The following is a 23,738-nucleotide window of genomic DNA, read 5'->3' as shown; positions in this document are numbered from 1 at the left end:
TTTCCACACACGTCTTTTTTATGAAATAGCTGCCAAAAATGCAACAGTCATGGTAGACTAACGACATATACTTGTACCCTCTATTTACGTGTTGATGCATCAAATACAAAGACATCGAATCCATATCCATTGTGACATAATGCAAAAAAATAACCATAGATATCAAAGTTAAAAATGATATACAAAAACATAAGTTTAAACATGCCATAATGCCAAAGAGATATTAATACTTGTTATACAGGATGCCTTTCAGGTGCTTAAGAAGAAGCTAAAGAAAAAAAATTCACGAATAGCTCAACAGATCTGAGGACAAATCTGAAAAAAAGAAACATCAGAAGAATTCAAACCAGTGAAATAAGAAGTCTTTGATCATGTTTAATCGTATCAGTTTGAATCACTGCTTTAATGACATTTGGAAACCGAATGCCCAAATGAATTTGAGCCCATCGCAAAGGTTTCGGTTGTGCAAGGATGGGAAACGCTGTGGCAACAAGAGCAGCTCGAGCCAGTTTTACAGCCTTGATGAGTTCCGCAAAAATCTGCTTTCTTTGTGGAACTGAGTGGAAGGGAATGAGATTGGTTCCCCACCTGCTAAACAACGAACGAGACGCGAAATGACAAACAATATGCAAAATATTTGGGAACAGAACAAAGAATGTCTAATGCCAATTTCAGTGCACAATTTCTACTTGCGTGCTTAATTTAAAATACTGTAAAATAAAAATGAAACATGTAACAGAAAAGGTGCCATAACTTTTGCACAGGCCACATTTTACGTTTTCTCTCAATATGTTCAATTTAGCAAATAAACATTGAGTGTGTCTGCATGCTTCAATAATCCGATCATAATCAGATTTCTGCAGTTATCTGATTATTCAAATGGACATGTAAACAGCAGATGTCTTAGATCAGAGTAAAGTCTGGAAATCCGATTAGGAAATCTGATAAAGAGGCTCGATTTTAGCTCAGTGATCAGATTTCTCAGGCATGTAACTCTTACTCTGATTTCTTTCAGACTTCTCAGTCTGCACATGAGCGAAAACAGACAGCGGTACCGGAAATAAGCGAGCAGCGTCGCTGCGAGACACAGCAAAACACTTTTGGAGCAAAGCTGAAACTGACTACATTTTAATATTTAAAGATTTAAATATTCTTCATCTTCTAGATGATGAAGGTTCATATTTTCAGGAAAAGTGGAGCGAAAAAAGCTGCGGCAAGAAGTTTGTGTTTTATGTCACGTTTGGAATCTGATTACCGCCTGACTCACGTAGACCCGGAGTTTCCCCATTATCTGATTACTTAAGTGCATATAAACGTTGATCTGATTACTGACAAAATCTGATTTTCTGCAGTTATCGGATCATTAAGTGCATGTAAACACACTCAGTGATTGTGCATTAAAGTGTGCTGAAGTGTGTTCTCTGAAGAGGATGTGTTCACTTATTTTCACTTAGAAGATCAACAAAACTTCATTGGATCAGCAGCGCGTAAACATTCGTATACAACGGAGACGTTGCCGTTTTTGGAGATGCAGCTCCGCCTGTGAAAGAACTGACGTTTGTCAAAGTAAAAAGTTTAGTTGTTGGAACACCAATCAGTCAGCTTGGGCATTGCCATGACAACACCAGAGACAAAAGTGACTAGTTGAGTGAGTTTACGCCGCCTGTGACAGTTTGCAACAATCAAACTGAGGGCAAATTACAAAAAAAACCCTTTTTTTTTTTAAAAATTGCGTTCGGTCTGCTAGATATCATCAATTTATGGATAAATTGCACATAAAATCCCGCTCGTTGTATAAAGGCCTTTAATGCAGGGGTGGGGAACTGAGGGCCAGCACAGTTCAGCAGATTCCCTGCTCTAGCACACCAACCATACCTGGTAATTAACTGCTGAATCAGGTGTGCTTGAGCTGGAAAGTCACCAAACTGTGCAGGAATCCGGCCCTCCAGGGCTGGAGTTCCCCACCCCTGCTTTAACTGAACAATCCCACCTCCAGTTTAGCACCTCCACTCAGCCAACCAGTACGCAGAGCCATATTCTAGACAAGAAAATTCTTAAGTGTGCATGGAAAGCGAAGTAACTCGTACTGGAACGTCCATTTGCAAAACGAGGGGTCATGCCAGATCAATGGCGACAGATCCAGATGACCACTGCTGGCTGGACACCAAGGTTATGCCCCAAGAACAAAATGCAGTCATTAGTCAAATGCAAAAATGTACATGGCTAGAATAATTTCCTATAGATAATTAATTTATAAATGCCTTATATTCTCTACATCTACTTTCATACATTTATATCTTTTAAAAGGCATCAAAAGTAAATTTAACAATATTTTTCATGGTATAAACGTGAGTTTAAAAAAAATGCAAACATTTGACACCAAATGTTAGTAACAGTCAGACAAATATAGGTCAAAATCTGACACTTCAGGAAAAAAAAACTTGTTTTTTCTCTACATCCGTTTAAAGATAATATGATTCTGGCTGACTCTTTGACTTGCAGAGACATTCTGACAGAGTTAAACAGCAGAACCGAGCTGCTCTTAAAATATATATTTGATTTTCTCTTCTCTGTCGTTTCTAAACCAACATGATAACAACAGCAATAACCAGTATGTGTTTTTTTTTTCCCCCAGCAAACCTGTTGAGTTAAAAAGGGGTCTGGAGTTGAAGAGTCATCCATCGTAAGTCTTATAATGCCGTCCGCCAATTTCTCGGTAATGACGTGATCCATTGGTGCTGATGAGATTTTGGCCATGGGGGTGCAAGTCCCTGCATGTTTCTCGTGTTCGTTCAGGCAGTCTGAAGTGTTTAAAAAAAAAGTACATTTAGAAAACATGCGTTCCGGTCCGGGGGTGAGCTCACACACAGTCTCCGTACAGGTACACTCGAGCCCACCGAGACGGAGGACAGACGTGGACGAGGACGTTACTCAGATTTATGGCAGTACAGGTCTTTTAGAGCTTTCAGTTCCTCAATGAGTGTTTTGTTCTGGTTCTCCAAAACGGCCACGCGGTTCTCCAGACACTTGACGTATTCCTTCTTCTTCCGACGGCACTCGCGCGCAGCCTCCCTGAGAAGAGAGATGGAACTGGGATTAGACCAGTTGTACAATGTCTGAATGTGGGCCTAGACTTTAGTTCATTATTCTCATAACACATACATTATTTTTATAGCAGTTAAGGAATAACTTACATTACATACTGAAAAATGTATGAGTTACTGAATAATTCATAGTAGTTACCAAATAATTCATAGTAGTTACTGAATAATTCATAGTAGTTACTAAATAATTCATAGTAGTTACTGAATAATTCATAGTAGTTACTGAATAATTCATAGTAGTTACTAAATAATTCATAGTAGTTACCAAATAATTCATAGTAGTTACTGAATAATTCATAGTAGTTACTAAATAATTCATAGTAGTTACCAAATAATTCATAGTAGTTACTGAATAATTCATAGTAGTTACTAAATAATTCATAGTAGTTACTGAATAATTCATAGTAGTTACTGAATAATTCATAGTAGTTACTGAATAAGTCATAGTAGTTACCAAGTAATTAATAGTGGTTACTGAGTAATTCACAATAGTTACTAAATAATTCATAGTAGTTAGCGAGTAATTCATAGTGGTTACCAAATAACTCATTGTAGTTACTAAATAATTCATAGTAGTTACTAAATAACTCATAGTAGTTACAAATAATTTATAGTAGCTACCAAATAATTCATATTGGTTGATGAATAATTCATAGTAGTTAATAACAATTCATAGTAATTACCGAATAATTCATAGTGTATATCGAATAATTTATAGTAGTTACCAAATAATTCACAGTAGTTACTGAATAATTTATAGTACTTGCTGAATAATTTACAGTAATTTCCAAATAATTCACAGTAGTTACTAAATAATATATAGTAGTTTACAGTAATTGTTATGGGTATAACAATGCAGAAGTTCACAATATAATATGTAGGCAAGGCACGTTTATTCATACAGCACCTTTTCATAAACTGTGGTTATTGAAAGTGCTTTACACATTAGAAAATACAAAGATAGTTTGAATTAGAATAAAAAAAGGGGGGAATAAAAATTAAAAGCATGACTGAAAACAATAGATTTGAAAGACAAAAAAATAAACATGAACTTCAAAGTCAAATTAAAAAATTAAAACAGTGTTTTAAACTGATCTGAAAACTTCTCAAGTGACAAAGTTTTCAGCCCAGATTTATAGGTGTCTGGCGTCAGGACTCTTCTATTGCTCTTTGTCAACTGGGGCCACAATTGGAAGGAAGCATGTATAAATAAAATAAAAGCAGCCCAAGAATTGAATCTTGGGGCACGCCACAGGTCACAGGCACTCTCTCAGAAAAGAACTGTGTTTTTTGCACGATACAATATTGGAATGATACATAAAACTTAAATGAATAAAAATGGAAACAGGTTTAATAAATGCTTGTTACATACAATCAGCATGACAAGTGATTATTGGATCAATTTAACTGATTTGCCTATGTGACTAAACATATTTCCAGTTAACGTCCAGAATGCTTTTACATTTCTTTTGACGTTGAGACACATCAGCTGCATGTGTCCCCACACTTACTCATAAACATAGTTACAACTTAGAAGATAAAACAGGGTTTATTTCCCTTTTTATTACAAACTCCACACGCCTTAATTGAATGCCTGACTACGCAGATACCAAGTCTGTATATCTGTAACCCATAACCACACCTGTCCCTATTTATAATACTAAATGGACACAGATGGTCTATATTAAGTATCCTTACCTGTTCTTCATGAGCCGCACTTCCCTTTTGCGTGTGGCCTCCTCTGCGCCCCCTTGACTGGGCAGGGCAGGTGACGAGGCCATGACCACTCCCGGGGCGATGGTGCTCGCCGGTGCTGTGCGGATCTGGTACGCCTGAACGTCCCCTGAAGCAGCTGCAGAGGAGCCACAACAACAGTCAGGATCACGACGGCAAACCAGTGTACATGCAAAACAACGGTTCATCTTTCATAGGTGAGATATTACATTACAGGAAGATGAAACCTACAGTCTTCGATCACAATATCAACTAATGTTGTCTGTGCTTGACAGACTGAATCAAAGCATTGCTGATGGCAAATAATGAGCAACGCTGCCCATCAAAAACAACACTTAGCTTTCAGAAATGTTTTAAAATAAATAAGAATCATTTCTTTGTTGATTTAAAATAATTTAAGGTATTAAATGCCAACCATTGTTTTTTTATTTGAGGGAAACTACATCACGTGCAAATATATGGCCATACATTTGACCTCATTGTTGTGATATCAGCACTGAAACCATGTTTGGGAGTCTCAATGTGTGCCATCAACAATAGTTCAAGAGTTTTCTTTTTCAAATCATTACTCAAAACCTGCTCTTCATAATTAAGGAAGACACTTTGATGAACATGAACCTGAGTGATGAAGCTAAATATACCAAACCTGTTAAGAAATGGCTGTTTTATGTTAACAGAGCCTTTGCAGGTTATTTCAATGTTGAAAAGTTACAGTAAAAGTCAAACATTACTCAGAAAATTAAAAAAGACTTTTAGGTCTAGACTTTTGAGCTTATAATAACAGCTGCAAGTAATAGCTGCTAGTAACATATTCACACGTATGTCAAGTTGGTGCTAATAGTCCTGTGTTAAGAGAACTGAATGGACACAAAAGATGCTCTAATCCGTGATAGAAGCTCACCTTGCACCACCACCTGATTGCTGGGCACCAGGATCTGCTGACCGTCACTGGTCTGGGCATACTGCAGGATGGTGGTGCCCGGCTGGGCGGCTGCCGCGTTGGTCATGGTGAGAGTCTGCAAGCCCTGAATGCCATCTGTGCCGTTATTGGCCAGCTGGATGGCTCCGCCCTGCGTGATGGCGACTAGGAGACACAAAGAAGCAAAGTGAAGATAAAGTTTCTGACCTGGCAACCCGAACTGATGGCTAACTGGTAGTAGATTTGAGGGGTTCTGTTTCATATTCACTCATTTAGAGCAACTGCTTTTTGAATTTGTACAACAATGTCTCATCTTGTACCTTTACAAAAACAATTCATCCAATATCTTCATGTGCACCAAATTAGTTCCAAGTGTTCTCAGTAGGAATTAGGCTTGCAGAGAGCGACTGAAACGTACTGTACTGGCCACTGCTTGTCTGGTAAATTGGTGTTGGCACAGTAACTGTAGTGATGGCAGGTGCAGCGTCTTCCTCCGATTTTTCCTCTTCGATTCGCGGCACTCCTGGAGCATCTGATGACAAGTCGTTCAGAATCTTCCTGCAGTGCCAGGAACATTTGTTAGGATATAACAAAAGACACCACTGTGGTTTTCCATATAAGAGCAGCACAGAAATATCAGTGTATACCTGTAAGAAGGGCGCCTGGAGAGGATCTCTCTGCGTTTCTGAGAGTCGGTCACACTGTCCACAGATTCCTGCGAGTCCTCACTCTCCGCTACTGTAGAGATCTGGTCAACAGACAAAGATTATCTGACACTTCCAACTATTATCAGTTCCAGAGAAGAAGTATAGAAACTTTATTTTGTATGTAAGTTCTTGAAACTTCCCCAGAAGTTTTGGAAACCAAGCCAAAACCAAACCAAAAATCAAGGAAGAAAGTTTGGAGAAAAGGTTCAGAATGACCCCCTTTTTTCTTTTATTCGTTTTCACTTATCGAGTTTACTCCTCAATAAGTGAATCATGCTGAAATTTTGACTTCAGAAACTTTAACCCAGGATCAGACATGAACTGTGAATGCTTAAGTTGCTTATAAACAATGGAAGCCTGTTGAAGAGAGCTAAAAATGCTGGTTTCCACTAATTTAAATACCTCATGCTAACTGGATCCCACTACTTTTCCTGCCCTGTTGGCTAAGACAGCCCAGGACAACAAAATCAAACAACTGCATGTTTCCTAGCAGCTGGTCTGTAAGCGGTGACTGACCTGCACTGTCTGCACCTGCGGTGACTGGATGACGGAGGGCTGGGCTGCCTGGATCACTCCGTGAACCTGGACCGTCTGGCCATTGGGCAGCTGCACAAGAGTGACTGTGGGCCCGGTAGCGGTGGCATGACCTGCACCAACGGTCACCTAGACACAAGAAAGAAAACACATAGCGCAAGGCATACAAGACTTAAGGCTAGATTGATTATATTTCACAGCTTGAAATGAATATCGCTGCCGTCAGAACAAAACATATGTATCTGCATTTTTGACGTTTTTCAGCTTTGACATAATTTGAAAGTGTTTGTTGTCCTTTATATCGTATGTAAACATGATGTCATGATGAATGGACCAAAAGAAACGGCCCAAAAGAAACGGCCCAAAAAAAGGTCTGGTTCCACTGACTTACATTGAAAGTAAAGTAGGTTTTTTCATTCTCCTGTAAAGTTACCATTTTGAAGATACAAGGTTTTGTTCCAACAGCAGCGACATGAATGCATGTATATATATACATATATATGAGACAAACTCTCTGTGTTTCCTGAGAACAGTGGAATACCTTGACTGTGACCAGCCTCTGTGGCCACTCCCTTTAGTGGCTAGCCACGAGGGAACAGGATGGGGTTTCAGCTTGTGAAGATGGTCTTTATTTCTAGGGAGCCCTACTGACTGAACACTGCCTAGGACCACTGAACTGGAATTAGGCTTTGAATTTTATTTCTCAGGATCAAATTAATAGGTGGGGTTCTCACGGCTCAGTTCACCTCATTTCTGGCCTTTTGCTTTAGGTTTTCTTCTTCCTTTCGTCTTCCTTTCTTTTATTAAAACAATATTCAATCTTGCACTTTGGAGTCACCGAGTCACTCGTGTTGCTGGTAGTGAGGTCCACAAGACCAGCAAGAAAACAACAGTTTAGTCTATCCAGACTACAGGCTTTTAGGCTGTTACTGAAGGCACTAGTCAGTCAAGTCAGGTCAAAGTATTTATTTATAAGTATTAATAAATGTCAAAGTAATTTTAATTATATAGCGTTTTTTACAACAGGCGTTGTCACAAAGCAGCTTTACAGAAAAATCCATGTCCAAGCCTCCATGAGCGTCGCCAGTGGTGACAGTGGCAAGGAGAAACTCCCTAAGAGCAAGAGGGAGAAGCCTTGAGAGGAACCAAGACTCAAAAGGGGAAGCCATCCTCCTCTGGTCGACACCGGATAGCAAACAAGAACAGCAGAGAGTGAGATTTGATCATCAGTATAAGATACGGAAAAAGGACGAAAGCAGGAGAAGCAATGAGTCTGATTTAAAAATAAATGCAGCAGCATCATCAGGAGGGTCGGTGGCGTACAGGTAGGGTTTGCACAGCGTTGTTCAGCAGGAAACTCCATGGTGGTCAGACTGGTCCAGAAAGAATCAACTACTGAAAGTGGAATTTAAGCATCATTTTGGAAAGCTTATAACAGGCTGCTCATTTTCTGAATTTTGTTTGAGGTTGGAATAGTGTAGTGCACTATAGGTCACTAATAGGCGGACCGCAGTCCGAGTCCGGACCCAGACGCTGCCCTACGCGGACCTGGACCTATAACTGATAAACTATGGAGAATTATTTAATTTCGATGGGGTGGTCCTGTTTTAATCGGCGTAACTCGTCTAGCCCTTACGGTTTCGCTTTAGCGGCCTGGGAGACTCACAGACCAATCGCATGCGTTGTAAATATCACACGTGACGCTACTCGACCAATCAGATCTGTGCATTACGATGAGCACTGAGACTCACACAGGGGAGGGACGAGGCAAGAAGCAGCAGAAAGTGAGTCAGAGGGAAGTTATTTCACATGTCGTGCTCTAAAAAGTGAAAACTGACAATAAATGTTGTTGAAATATGACTGAACTGTACTTTATTTGGTTTGACATTCAGTTATTAACTGCATAAGATGTTGATGTAACTACTAGGCTACTTCAGTAAACAGTATACGGCACTGAATCATGATGCAACTTACACATTATGATGTTCTGGACCTTTGCGGACCTTTGAGGAAATTTTCTCTAACTGGACCTCATTGAATTTTAATTAACTACCTCTGGTGTAGTTGGTAACAATTCACGGTAACAGGTTCAATCCCCACCTGGGTAAACACCCTACACTATACCAGTAAGAGTCCTTGGGCAAGACTCCCAACACTACCTTCGCCTACCTGTGTAAAAATGATCAAACTGTAAGCCGCTCTGGATAAGAGCGTCTGCCACATGCCGTAAATGTAAACGTAAATGTTTAGCGGTGATCTAATGATGGCGGTCACTGCTGCTATGCTAGATGCTAATAATCTGGAATAATCTTTATGAATGTGGAGTTTTTTCGGTCTCCAGTTGGTGGCGGGAAGATTCAGGCTGGGCTCAGGTTTAAAACCATTTTTGGACAGACTGAATTTTGAACTTCCAGAACCAAAATTTCCAGCACGAGTAAAGCTCTGCAAAGGTTTTCAAACGCACATCCGCTACGGTTAATTAGAGAATTAAATAACCGCAGAGACGCAAATCAATAAACTTAAGTTAGCATTGTAATGTACAGAGGCACAAACCACTTTTAACAGCTGCCTGAACATCTGGATGACTTGACATGTCCAGCAAATCTCCCACTAACTTAAAAACACTGAGCTACAGTCATGTGATTCGAGGACCTATTTTTGCTCCTGAGCTCTTGTAAACATGATCGCACAGCTTGGCAATCAGGTCATGGTCAGTGGTTACCTGGGTGAGAGTGGCGATCTGGGCCTGAGTGATCTGCTGGCTCTCGGTTTCAGCCACAGCTGTGTCTGCACCCTGCTGGGCCTCGGCTCCCGACTCCATGGTCATCGAGTTAGCTGCGGAGAGGGTGGGGCGAATTACAACATGTTACCACAGAGTGGGGAAAAAATGACATCACTGGAACTAAAACCCTCCGGACCCTTGTGTTTTAATTTTACACCCTGCTGGCAGCGTTGTGGACGTAACCAGAGTTCATTTAAGCCCTAACAGGGACAGCTATGATGGGATAATTCGAAAAAAAATCCATTTTATGAGCTTCACTGACCATATAGAGCACTTTGTAGTTCTACAGTTACAGACTGTAGTCCATCTGTTTCTCTGCATACTTTGTTAGCCCCCTTTTACCCAGTTCTTCAGTGGTCAGGACCCCCATGGACCCTCACAGAGCAGGTACTATTTGTGTGGTGGATCATTCTCAGCACTGCAGTAACACTGACGTGGTGGTGGTGTGTTAGTGTGTGTTGTGCTGGTCTGAGTGGATCAGACACAGCAGTGCTGCTGGAGTTTTTAAACACTTCAGTGTCACTGCTGGACTGAGAATAGTCCACTAACCAAAGTATACAGTCAACAGTGTCCTGTGGGCAGCGTCCTGTGACCACTGATGAAGGATTAGAGGATGACCAACACAAACTGTGCAGCAGCAGATGAGCTATCGTCTCTGACTTTACATCTACAAGGTGGACTGACAAGATAGGAGTGTCTAATAGAGTGGACAGTGAGTGGACACAGTGTTTAAAAACTCCAGCAGCACTGCTGTGTCTGATCCACTCATACCAGCACAACACACACCAGCCCACCACCACCATGTCAGGGTCACTGCAGTGCTGAGAATGATCCACCACACAAATAAATAATCCTGTGGGGGTCCTGACCACTGAAGAACAGGGTAAAAGGGGGCTAACAAAGTATGCAGAGAAACAGATGGACTACAGTCTGTAACTGTAGAACTACAAAGTGCATCGAGCTGATAAAGAATGATGAAGTGGCCAGTTTGTGTACATCCTACACAAAGGTTTGGGAACACCTGGTCAAACTACACATTTTGTAGATTTTCACACTTTTGCAAATTAATGTATAATAATTACTGTTTATTTACTGAATAACATACTGTTAAAAAATAGAGCATAAAATGTGGCCTGTGTAAAAGTTATGGCACACTTTATATTGCACATTTTATTTTTTCTAACATATTAAACTCAAATTTGCAGAGAAATACCACATTTGAGTTTGTCCTCTGTGCGTTTTGTCTTAGAAAAGAAGAAAAAATCCATTTGACCAGGGGTATTTAAACTTTTGCATACCACCAGATATATACATATCATCTGGAATTAAACCTTCTTACAATAAGGCACCTAAATCACAGACCACTGACCTTTCCTCTTTTCTGAAAAACAGCTTTTTTAAATTATTAAATTATTTTCAGAGAAAACAACATATTTACTACATTACAATTGTATTGTGTTATTGTGACTAGTATATTAGCTTATGGCTGGAGCTGTAGATCTGGACACTATAAAGCACAGCTTCTGTTTCAAATATTGTACTTTTATATAAATGTTGAATGCCCTGATAAAGCAAAAAAAAGGAAATATTAACATGTTAACATTTAGCCATTCTTTATTTTTGCTGTACTGAAAATTATAGACACCAAAATCGAGACGCTATTGTATCGTATCGAACTGAATTTTGTAAATCGTTCCACCCCTGACATTTACATATATCCACCTATTCATCATAAAGCAGATTAGCCCTGTGCATTCACATTAATGTTATAAAGTGTGTTTCAGCTTGGACTGCTTTTTGAATGAAGCCCAATACAGGGCAGCCAATCAGAATAGAGCTCATTTACATACATGAATCTTACAGGTGCAGTAATAAAAACAGTTTAATCATTTGCAGGAGACCAAAAAAGGCAGAAATGGTCACATACAAATAAAAATGACCTAAAAATACAACAAGAGCCAAGAATATGTTTAGCATATAGGCCCTTTATAGTTACAGAGCATTTTTTACTTCCTTGGCCAGTAAAGTGACCGCTCTCCGAGTTGTTAGGACCGATAGTTATTTATTCAGCAGTTTATTAATTATTTATATAGAGTCGGGCTGCTGTGAGGAACCGGTAACCTGTTTGGATTTTATCGCTCTATCCAGCCTGGTTTGCCCTCAGGGGCAAAAGTGTTCTTAAACAAACACCTCCAATCACATAGCACAGCCAAGCAGGCCATTCCCACCTGGACGCCATCCGGAAAGTTACGCAACTCTGAGAAAGGTTTCGTCTTCTGTGCTTCGACATGTAGAAAACTCTGGGACACAATTCTGAGGGGTATTCAGACTTTTTTAACCCACAGCTGTTTAAAGATGGAGGCAGCACTATGGGCTTTTTCCCACTTTGGCCTTTCAGCGTCTGAAGTGGACTCAGACCGCTGAGACCGTGCCAAACTAACTCGGACCCCTCTAAACGACCCCAGAGGGGTCTGACCAATATCAGGCTGTCATCACATCACAGCACACCGGTACAGGCGACATCTCTTAGGTACACTCTTAAAAGTTATGGTTCTTCAAGGGTTCCTTAGTAAAGAAAATGGTTCTATATACAACCATAAACACTCAAACAACACTTTGCATCATTAAATGGTTCTTCATATTGATAGAGAACGAGCTGTAGTTGGTTCTGTATAGAACCTGTTTGAAAAGGGTTCTATATAGCACCAAAAAAGGTTGTTCTATTGCTATGATGTCAAGCTTGGGACAACAGAAGAAACTTTTTCGGTGCTTTTCGGTGCAGAAAGGGTCTAAATAGAGCCAGTTCGGTTCGTTTGTCGCTCGTTTTGTGGTTCGATTGATTTGTACATTGTGAAAACAAAACGGCCACAGTCCACTTTAGCTTTGCTTTATAGTGGACACCTCGATGCTCGCCGTACACACAGCCACAGTCTTCAGCGCTTTAGCAGCTAAGTTTCATCGGGCGGAGCTCAGTGAAGACAGCCGAAAACGGAGCCCACCGCAGCAGACCCCCAGGGTCATTTTTCCATTTTTGTGCGATGCACTTCAGCCAATTTTTACAGCGCAGCCAATAGGAGAGCAGCAGGCAGGTCTGGTGGTTCCTGTCACCACCTGAAAGGTCAGATTCATCAGAGAACGCTGCCCACTTTGCGAGCGCCCACCGTGAGTGGCGTGGAAGAGGTCTGAGCTCTAATGGAGTTCAGGTCTAAACAAAAAGTGGTCTGAGATCAAGGACCAGAAAGAAAACTGAGTCCTCTTTATAGTTCACTTACATTGTGAACACAAAATGAACTGAGGTCATTTGCAGTTGGTTCCCTTCAACAGAACCCAGTTCGGTTCTTTTAAAACAAATGAGAAAACACTGTATAATGCGAACCATGGGGCCTCGTATTAGAGCAAAAAAGCCTGATCCAGCCGCCGTTCCGCGACAGACAAGACAGGAAAGAGGCCACTTGTAAATTACTGATAGTTTCCAGAATGTAAAGGCCAAACTTAAACATTCCGGCGATTGGACTCTATTAATAGCCGCCGCGCGTTCTTCCGAAATGCAAGCGGAAGCCTGCTGTTTCTCTCTGCTCGGGAAAAGTAGCCGTAAATCAATGATTTGGACTCGGTGAACTCTGGAGAGGCCAGGAGACAGGAAGACCACGTTACTGTTCTGAATATTAATGGGCCCCAATCGACATCCTACACAGAGACCCGCCACCAACCCGAGTCATTCTGTTTTGCATGCAGGTATAAAAAAGACTGAATAACGAATACAATTTGATCCATATGAAGTAAAGGTTAAATTGATAGTGAGCACTTCTGAAGAGCAACACTTCAGACTTTTGTTGGACTGCAGTGCCACTAACAAGGAAACGTAAGGCGTTCTCCACACATACAACATCTACATGCTTAATTGGAGTTTTCACGGGGGATTTTTCAGCTGTGCTAACTTACATTACATCCATGAGCTAACGACAGGTTCGTACAACGCTGTCCAGCGCACCATCGTTTAGGAATTTCATGCTCAGTATGTTCCCATCTTAATAACTGTACATTCCCACCACGTTTAGCTCCAGATTTCTTCGTTACAAGATCACTTCTGGGCCCGCGAGACTGGCCGATAGGTGCTAATGGTGTGTAAACAAACTAGAAGCTAAGCGTTCAATGTAGTGAAATAAGGTCTAAGTAAGCAAATCATTAAAATGAAAACTTTTCACAGTAATAAAGTAACGAATTAAGGGTTTAAAACATATTAAACACCTTTTCCCCCCATTATTTATGGTGTTGAGACGGTGCTTTATACATATAATAAATACCAAGCTATGATTATGGGCCATAAAACCTTTCTTACAGGAATAAAAGCACGTGTTTTGTCATTCTTCAAACCTGTTCTCTTGCAAATGGATACATAGCATAAGTAGAGATTGGAATCTCTAGCCATCTAACAATCAGACTTGATGGTGGTGTAGTGTACTGGGTAAAACCTTTGCCTTCTATGCTGCAGACTGGGATTCAATCCACCACCGAGCCCAGCACCCTACACTATACCAATAAGAGTCCCTGGGCAAGACTCCTAACACTACCTTCGCCTACCTGTGTAAAATGATCAAGTCGCTGTGGATAAGAGCGTCTGCCAAATGCCATATATGTATATTTATGGTGCCAGGAGGTAATTATAAAACGATCCTTAATGCAGCTCGATTGGTCTATTTTTGTAGCTCATACTATGATTTTTCTCACATTTGTCCATCTTCACAGGTAAGGTTAGTTTAGATAAAACTGAATGTAGCCGACATGCAGCACATTCATTATGTCTACGTCCAGATTCAAACTACACTGATAACAGTCTGACCACCTCCTTGTTTCTACGCTCATTGTCCATTTTATCAGCTCCACTTACTGTATAGGTGCACTTTGTAGTTCTACAGTTACAGACTGTAGTCCATCTGTTTCTCTGCATACTTTGTTAGCCCCCTTTGCTCTGTTCTTCAGTGGTCAGGACCCCCATGGACCCTCACAGAGCAGGTACTGTTTGGGTGGTGGATCATTCTCAGCACTGCAGTAACACTGACGTGGTGGTGGTGTGTTAGTGTGTGTTGTGCTGGTCTGAGTGGATCAGACACAGCAGTGCTGCTGGAGTTTTTGAACACCTCAGTGTCACTGCTGGACTGAGAATAGTCCACCAACCAAAAATATCCAGACAACAGCGTCCTGTGACCGCTGATGAAGGACTAGAGGATGACCAGCACAAACTGTGCAGCAGCAGATGAGCTATCGTCTCTGACTTTACATCTACAAGGTGGACTGACAAGGTCGGAGTGTGTAATAGAGTGGACAGTGAGTGGACACAGTGTTTAAAAACTCCAGCAGCACTGCTGTGTCTGATCCACTCATACCAGCACAACACACACTAACACACCACCACCACGTCAGTGTTACTGCAGTGCTAATGATCCACCACCCAAATAATACCTGCTCTGTGAGGGTCCATGGGGGTCTTGACCACTGAAGAACAGAGCAAAGGGGGCTAACAAAGTATGCAGAGAAACAGATGGACTACAGTCTGTAACTGTAGAACTACAAAGTGCACCTATATAGTAAGTGGAGCTGATAAAATGGACAATAAGTGTAGAAACAAGGAGGTGGTCATAATGTTATGCTTGATTGGTGAACTTTAATTTGTTAATGAACATTATTATTTAATCTTTCTGTTATAAATATATCACTATATTCAACATAAGCTACTGCAGGGGTCTCAAACTAAGGGCACGAGACAGCTTCACTGTTCATAAACAGTTGATGACGCAGAGTACACCTGGTCTTGGTCTAAATAATCACTGCTGACTGTTCACTTTAGCCCATGATCTTGTGTCCAATCTGCCTTTAGTGTTTAGACTATGAAGGTAAGGAAGTGCCTACGCACGAACGCATTCCTCAAGGGCCGACATACATCATTACACAGGAATGTGCCCTGAAGGCATCTTCCAGGATGCCTTGTAGGCTGTGAGACATCTGATAAAACTGGCCCTAAAGCTCATACCGGACCACGCAGTTAACAGTGCTATACTGCGATACTGTATTTACACGTTGGCAGTATTTTTAGGGATGAACTGGATATATGAAAATTAATATCAGGTGGTCATGACATCACAGCACACCGGTACAGGTGACAGATCTTTCAGGTAAGGTGGGCTATTTGGCAAAAATGCCGTAATAACATACTGGAAAAAAAATAATGCATAAAATATAAAATGTGCCATTACTTTTGCACCAGGTTTCCAATACGTTAAACTCAGCAAGTAAACAGTTATTGTGCATTACATAATTACATAATTTACATAATTAATAAATAAATAAGTAAATAAATAAATAATCAATAAAACATCTCATTTGACTTGAGCACCCAAACTTCTGCATACGACTGTACTACATTACTTCTATTAATTTTGACGATGAAAGATACACACTTAAAAAAAAAAATGGTTCCATACAGAACCATGAACAATCAAAGAACCCTTTGCATGAACCCTGCTCTTCAAGGGTTCTTTAGCTAAGAAAATGGTTCTATGTAGAAACACTCTTTGCATGCTTAAAGGGTTCTCTGCATAGTGAAAGCGTCCTTTAGATTAATAGACAACGTACTTTAGATGGTTCTATACAGAACCTCTTTGAAAAGGGTTCTTCTATTGTGGCAAGCTTGACATCGTAACAATAGAAGAACCCTTTTTGGCGCTCTATAGAACCCTTTTCAAAAAGGCTCTATACAGAACCACATAGACAAGATTCTCCATCAATCTGAAGAATGTTTTCACTATACAAAGGGCTCTTTGAGTGTTCATGGTTCCGCATAGAAACATTTTCTTTACTAAAGAACCCTTGAAGAACCTTCTTTTTAAGAGTGTATCAGATTATTTACTTTTGATCAGTTTGAACAGATATAAAAGAACCAGTAGTGCCACATTTAAGAACTAATATAAATAAAACTATGATTTTTATTACATCTTTCACTTACTGTGCTGCACTGAACCCAGTTAAACAGGCCTAGTTATGCTTTGAAACACGCAGTGTGCAGCAGTTCGGTACTCTTGAAGCACTGATGATATCCGCAATGTGCTCACAAAGGAGTACTGAGATGTAAAGTGATGTATTTTACCACAATTATGATAAACTTAGACATATTTCCTGCACCTACTCTCACTATTAAACAATTAAGGGGGAATTTCACTGATATTTCAAAACTTCTGCATTATATTTCAGTTGCAAAGATGTACACAAAGTCATTTAGTCATTCGGTTGTGATTTGATGTGAAGTGTTTTAGAGCAGGGAGGCCTAATCCCAGTCCTGGAGATCTATCATACTGGTAAATTCAGGTCCAACCCAACCGGGTCTATTCAGATGCCACTGAAAGCCTTTATTACCCGGATCAGGTGGATCAGATCAGGGTTGGAACCAAACTCTGCAGGATGGTGGATCTCAAGGACCTGGAATGGACACCCCTCTTCTATAGAAGCTTTCAGGGGTCACAGTGTCTGCAACGTAAATGTAGCCCTTCTATAATCCCTTATATATTTTATGGAAACGTCCATTTTGGTGTCCCTAGCGTTTACAGATAATAATACGCTTGAAAAACATGTTAGGGTTACAATTTATTTATATTTTAAAGTAAAATAATAAGTTATTTAAAAAATTACACCTTCTTGAGTCGTCAATTTAGCAATATTGGTTTTTCTATAGAATTTCACCACAGAAGAGCTCGTCCTCAAAGTCATGTGTAAAGGGTGCGGCCATGTTTTCAGGAAGAAAAAAATATTTTTCTGCTATTTTTTACTGCAATAATCTATACATGACTATGAAATATATGAATTAAATGACATAAACAAAACAAATCAATATTATAAAATATATAATGAAAGTTCCCCAGGAGTCGTGTCACTGGTGTTACCGCATAACAAAAACTCTTACTTTGACATAAAAATCACACGGATGACATCACTCGACTTCCTTTTACCTATTTTCTGAGGATCTATGAAGAAAAGCACATGGTGAGTCCACTGTGTCTTTCAGTTATCAGAGATTTTCTCATTTAGCTCATGATTTCATATGAAGCTTTTAGCCGACGTCACTGGTGTGACCGACTTTATTCTGAGGTCATTGTGAAAAAATAGAACACAAATGGATTAAATTTTATATTTTAGTGGATATTCCATGACTGACAACATGTGGTTTGATGCTCTGCGGCAGATATTTTGTAAAATGTATTTTTCATTAAAAATGTCTCTGGTGTTCCCTTTCTTATGTGTAACACCAGTGAGGGTTGGTAACACCAGTGACTCCTCTGGATAGACAGAAAAGTGGAGGTTTCTGTAGAATGACCCGTTTAACGATAATGGTAAAATAGAAGTAAATCTGAAAAAAAAGCTGGGTTCTGTTGTACCCGTCTGTACCCGTCTGCCTCTAATGCATTTTTAAAAATACATTTTAGGACAAATCCATCATTAAAAATGTCTCAGGTATCAGGCAGCATATTCACAAACCATTTTGTGTAATAACTTTTAGTGAGGGAGCTTCCAGAAGCATTAACCGCTTCTGACGTCTGGTTCCCATCACCACCACTGTGAGAATTCTAACTTGGAAAGCTTCTCTAGAACGGAGCGTTTCACTCCAAACCACTCTGAATGACTTTATTTACATCTGGACCATTTAATTATGCAGAAATGTTGAAAAATCAGCTGAATACTCTGTATTTGCAGTTTGTCTCCTAGAGATTGCTGGTGAGGTTCCGGCTGGGCAGAGTGAAAACATCAAATCTACTGACCCAATAACAATCAACATAACCCATTCATTACTGATACAACAGAAACGTTTAATAATGACATTTTTGGAACATTTACATCTGTGGAAAGGTTGACGTGGCCCTCTGTAACATTACACTAATAACCTTTATTTCCTAAAAACTAATGTACAGATGTGAGCAGCTTTACTTTACAACACATTTCAACTCATTATTACTACAGTATCATCAAAATGTATAACGTCTGTTTGGGTGGAAAGGACCAGTGAGACAGCAGCAGCAGCTACACTGTAAAATACTGTGCAATAACACTGGAATTTACCTACACAGTTAGCTATTCAGGATACAAATACAGACAGTGATTTACTGAACCCCTAAAGTGTCACTGTGGGGAAAAAAAACATTTGCGACATCAACTTTGTGTTCCCTTGCAACACTTTTGAGGTCATTGTGTTTGTGAGCGAACACAGAGTTACTGCTAATGAAGGCAAAATCATTGTGAGTGAAAGCTAAATATTTGCGAGAGAATGCAAAATCACTGTGATGGAACTCAAAATTATTGCAAGTAAACACAAAATCATTGCAAGTGAACGCAAAATCATTGCAAAAGAATGCAAAATTATTGCAAGTAAACACAAAATCATTGCAAGTGAACACAACCATTGCAAAAGAATGCAAAATAATTATGAAAGAATGCAAAACTATTGTGAGAGAATGCAAAATCACTGAAGGAACTCAATATGATTGCGAGAGAATGCAAAATTATAGCGAGTGAACGAAAATTCATTGTGAGAGGATGCAAAATAATTGTGAAGGAATGCAAAATTATTGCGAGAGAACACAAAATCATTGCGAATGAACACAAAATAATTTCGATTAAACACAATAGCACTGCGAGTGAAGGCAAAATCATTGAGCGAATGCAAAATCATTGCGAGAGGATGCAAAATCATTGTGAAGAAATGCAAAATTATTGCGAGAGAATGCAAAATCACTGCAGGTGAATGCAAAATAATTGCGAGGGAGCGCAAAGTTATTGCGAGGGAATGCAATGCCATTACTTTAAACCAGGGACCCTGAGGGGCTCCGTAGTGCTTAACCAAGTTATCAATGTACGATAAACAACAAACTCATAACTCATACGGAATAAGTTGCCTTAAAGGAGGGCAGTTCAGACCATTGCAACCCAGCAGCTCGGCTGACTCTCGAGGCAGCTTCACTGCTAGAAAACGCCAGAAAGAGCTAGAAACACTGCTAGCAAAGTTAGCCGAGGAGGGGGGCAACAGAGCTCGCGCTCAGAGAAGATGAGAACAAGCGATTATACGCCGCGCTGTCAATCGACATTTCTTTTCTCTCTCTCTCTCTCTTTCTCCGGCTAGTCAGCAGCCCCGTTGCCCGTTTCTGGAAGCCGCAGCCTCCCTCCCTCTCTCTCTCTCTCTCTCTCTCCCTCCCTCCTCGGCTGCCCGCTACAACAACCCCGCCGCCGCCATGATCGCTTTGTTTGCTACGGGCCGAGCCCGACCGCAGCCTCGGTCTTATCGGGGACGGTCTGCCTTCCCCCTCCACCCCGCTCCCAGGACACTCGTCTTCTCTTACCAATTACAGACTCCTTCCGTCACTCCCGAGCCCTCGGAGCTCCACTTTTTATTCAGGCCGACACGTAAGAGGCCGCGTCAGGCTACACCTCCGCCGCGTCACCGAGGACAACAACAAGCACGACCAGCTTCAGCAGCGCAGCCGAAGCGCTGACGGAACTTATCGAACGACGGGCGAAGATTGCCGAAGTGCACTCGGGTTTAGGCGGAGTACTACGAAAGTGTGAAGGGTGTGGATGAAGACGACTCGAACGTGGGTAGAGGAGCATTGAAGTTGGATGTGTGTTGTGCAGATGGATTACCTTTAAGTGTTGTTGCTTTAGTGAAATAAAGACTGAAGTGGAAGTAAATGTAGCCTAAATTATACTATACATTGTTTAACGTTTGTTTTGATATTTTCAATATAAAATAGCTGAAAGATGTGGATATGATGGTGACAGTAACCGTTATTTCTAAACAAATATATTATTTAAGTTTATGTTAATGTTGCATAGGTAATTTCTAGTCCCTTATAATCTCTATGCTGTGTCTGGATTAATAATACCGTTCAAATCAGATTAACCTCTGTATGTCCACACTTTAGTTCCTCACTCTCATAACTGCAGAACTTACACATTAAGTTCGTGGTAGGTGATGAATAATTCATAGTGGTTATTGAAGATTATATAATGGTTTCAGTATTATTCATAGTAGCTATTGAATAATTCATAGTAGTTAGTAAATAATTTGAAGTAGATACTGAATAATTAATAATGGCTACTGAATAATTAAAAGTAGATATCGAATAATTCATCATGGTTACTCAATTGTTTATTGTGGTTACTGAGAAACTATAGTACTAACTGAATAAGTCAGAGTAGATGCTGAATATTTTGTAGTCATTACTGAATAATTCATACCACCTACTAAATAATTCATAGTAGATACTGAATACTTTATAACAACAGAATAATTTTTAGTAATTACTGAATAATTCATACTGAGTAATTCATAGTGACCACTGATGAAGTCAGAGTAGATACTGAACAATTTGTAGTGGTTATTTAATAATTCACTGTAGATCTAGAATAATTCATAGTGGTTACTGAATAATTCATAGTAGTTTCTGAATAAATCATACTGAATAATTTATGGTAGTTACTGAATAATTCGTAGTAGTTTCTGAATAATTCATACTGAATAATTTATTGTAGTCACTGAATAATTCATAGTAACTTGAATAATTCATACTGAATAATTTATGGTAGTTACTGAATAATTCACAGTAGTTTCTGAATAATTCATACTGAATAATTTATGGTAGTTACTGAATAATTCGTAGTAGTTTCTGAATAATTCATACTGAATAATTTATTGTAGTCACTGAATATTTCATACTGGATAACTTATAGTAATAGTAACTTAACTTATTTAATAATTCACAGTAGATTTTGAATTATTCATAGTAGTTTCTGAACAATTTATTGTTAAGATTACTAACTGAATAATAAACCTAGGGCAGGTTTAAGCCTAGTCTCAGTCTAAGTCGCAGTGCTAATGGTGAATTGGGAATTCTTTTTAGCCTAGGATTAGGCTTAATCTTGGTCTGGGAATCTGGGAGTTCTGAGAGTTGATTATTGCACTTATAAATGCACATCATAGTTTAGAGGATATAAAATAGTGCATGTGTCTTCTTTTCAGATCATTTCTGCAAGGTTTTTAAGGCTGATCATTAGACTAGTTTGAATAAACGCAATAAGGGTTAACTTTCTACGTCCGCTTTGCCACGTCTGGGTAAAATCAGATGAATTTGTGTGTTTATAAAGGTATGTTATGATAGCACTTCTAAAGGCCTGATCCAGTTCAAGGCCATAAATACTACTTCTATGAAGACTTTGAGGGATAATTTACAGTCTGCGCTCTGTTTTAGCCGCCCAGTGTTTTGTAGTTGTGATTTTTTGAAGGTTATGTAAACCCATGATGCTGTTCTGTAAACAGTGGGGGGCAGTATTAACCCTCTCCTGGGGTTGGAGAGCTTGGCTGGTCTTCCGTCGTTCTGAGCTGCTGGATGGTTTTGGTCCTGAAGATGGCACCACATGCACGGCGTGTAGAAAGCGCTGAACTCGCTCACCTCCCTCTCTCTGAATGGATCCGGCTGTGGGAGTGTGAGATATATATATTTTTTTTCATGGCAATTCCTTTTATAATCCTCCAGATGCCAGTTTGGTGTGTTTTATCTGTTTAATAGCGCTTCACCGCTACAACCCATAAAACCTGCCTTTTATTGTGACACAGAGCACATTGTTTGGGGAATTGACCCCGTCCCGTTAATGAACAGCCTCGAATTTAGGCCTGCTGGGGGAAAGTGACAGATTCGTCCAATATGTGAAATTATCTTTACGACGGTGACGGCGTGGAGCGGAGCTGGAGGGGGAAACTCGGCCATGATACGACAAAATCGATACTAACTTTGGCTCTATTATCTCAAAACACACAACATCTACAGCCCTGCATGCAGACGCCTGCTGGTGCATGTAGTCACGGTTACGCAGTGAAGGCAGAAGCAGGTTTTATATTAAAAATATAAACATGTCGAGAGGAAAACTCAGATCTCATTTTACTCTCTGCACAAAAACACACTCTCTGTGTGGGACACAGTTTAGAGACTGACCTTGAAAAGGGAGCCGCGAATCATAGTTGGTCTTTGTTCTCTCTCTCTCTCTCTCTCTCTCTCTCACACACACACACACTCTCTCTCTCTCTCTCTCTCTCTCTCTCTCTCTCTCTCTCACACACACACACACACACACACTTCATCTCACTTTATCTCTCTCTCTTTCTCTGTCTCTCTCCTCAGATGCTCTTTTTCTTTTCTCTTTTTTCCCTTCATCTTTCTCTCTTTCTTCCTTTTCCCCCTATTCTATATTGTATCTCTCTCTCTCTCTCTCTCTCTCTCTCTTCTTTCCTCTTCATCCCTGGCTCTATTGCTTCTTCTCCCTCTCTCTCTCTCTCTCTCTCTCTCTCTCTCTAACTTCTTCTCTCTTTGTCACTCCCTCACTTTTTTCCCCTTCATCTCTTTCTCTCTTTCTTCTTCCCCTATTCTATCTCACTCTCTCTCTCTCCTTTCTCCTCTCTCTCTCTTTCTCTCTCCCTACCCATTTTATTTGCTTGTTTTTCTCTCTCTCTCTCTGTCCTTCACTTATCTCTCTTTAACTCTCTCTTTCTTTTTCCTTCTTCTTTTTCCCTCTATTCTCTCTGATTTTCTTCTTCTCTTCTCTCTCTTTATCTTTATCTCTTTTATCTCTTCTTTTCATCTTCTGTTTGTCTCTTTCTCGCTTTCTTTTTCTCTCCATTCTCTTTCGTTGTCACTCCCTCTCTCTTTTATTCTTTTTTCTCTCACGTCTTCCCCCTCCATCTCACTCTCTTGCTCTATCTCTCTTAATCAATCCTAATCTCTCTCTCTCTCACTTTTTTCCCTTCATCTCTTTCTCTTTCTCCCCATCTTCATTTGCTCATTTTCTCTCTCTCTCTTACTCACTCTGTCCTTCACTTCTTCTCTCTCTTTATCTCTCTCTGTTTTTCTTCGATTCATCTCTCTCTTTCT

General features: G+C 40.0%; 1 protein-coding gene across 1 annotated transcript; it reads right to left on the bottom strand.

Moving 5' to 3' along the window:
* On the bottom strand, positions 1–20,466 carry creb1b (cAMP responsive element binding protein 1b). The gene is made up of 8 exons (XM_036571701.1): positions 20,157–20,466; positions 9,721–9,833; positions 6,981–7,127; positions 6,405–6,505; positions 6,176–6,315; positions 5,740–5,922; positions 4,803–4,956; positions 1–3,072 (listed from the first exon to the last, which is right to left on the bottom strand). Exons 2-8 carry the CDS (start codon positions 9,823–9,825, stop codon positions 2,928–2,930), a joined length of 975 nt encoding a protein of 324 aa, XP_036427594.1. The 5' UTR covers positions 9,826–9,833; positions 20,157–20,466; the 3' UTR covers positions 1–2,927.
* Positions 20,467–23,738: the final 3,272 nt, after the last annotated feature.

Source organism: Colossoma macropomum, unplaced genomic scaffold (assembly GCF_904425465.1).
Source record: "Colossoma macropomum unplaced genomic scaffold, Colossoma_macropomum, whole genome shotgun sequence".
NCBI lineage: Eukaryota > Metazoa > Chordata > Actinopteri > Characiformes > Serrasalmidae > Colossoma > Colossoma macropomum.
This window is presented reverse-complemented; position numbering and strand designations above follow the sequence as displayed.

Coding starts and splice junctions, on each gene's coding strand:
- creb1b (XM_036571701.1), bottom strand. CDS start 9,825: ATGACCATGGAGTCGGGAGCCGAGGCCCAGCAGGGTGCAGACACAGCT. Junction 7,128..9,720: donor AGATCGCCACTCTCACCCAG/GTAACCACTGAC, acceptor TCTTGTGTCTAG/GTGACCGTTGGTGCAGGTCA. Junction 3,073..4,802: donor GTGCGGCTCATGAAGAACAG/GTAAGGATACTT, acceptor CTCTCTTCTCAG/GGAGGCTGCGCGCGAGTGCC.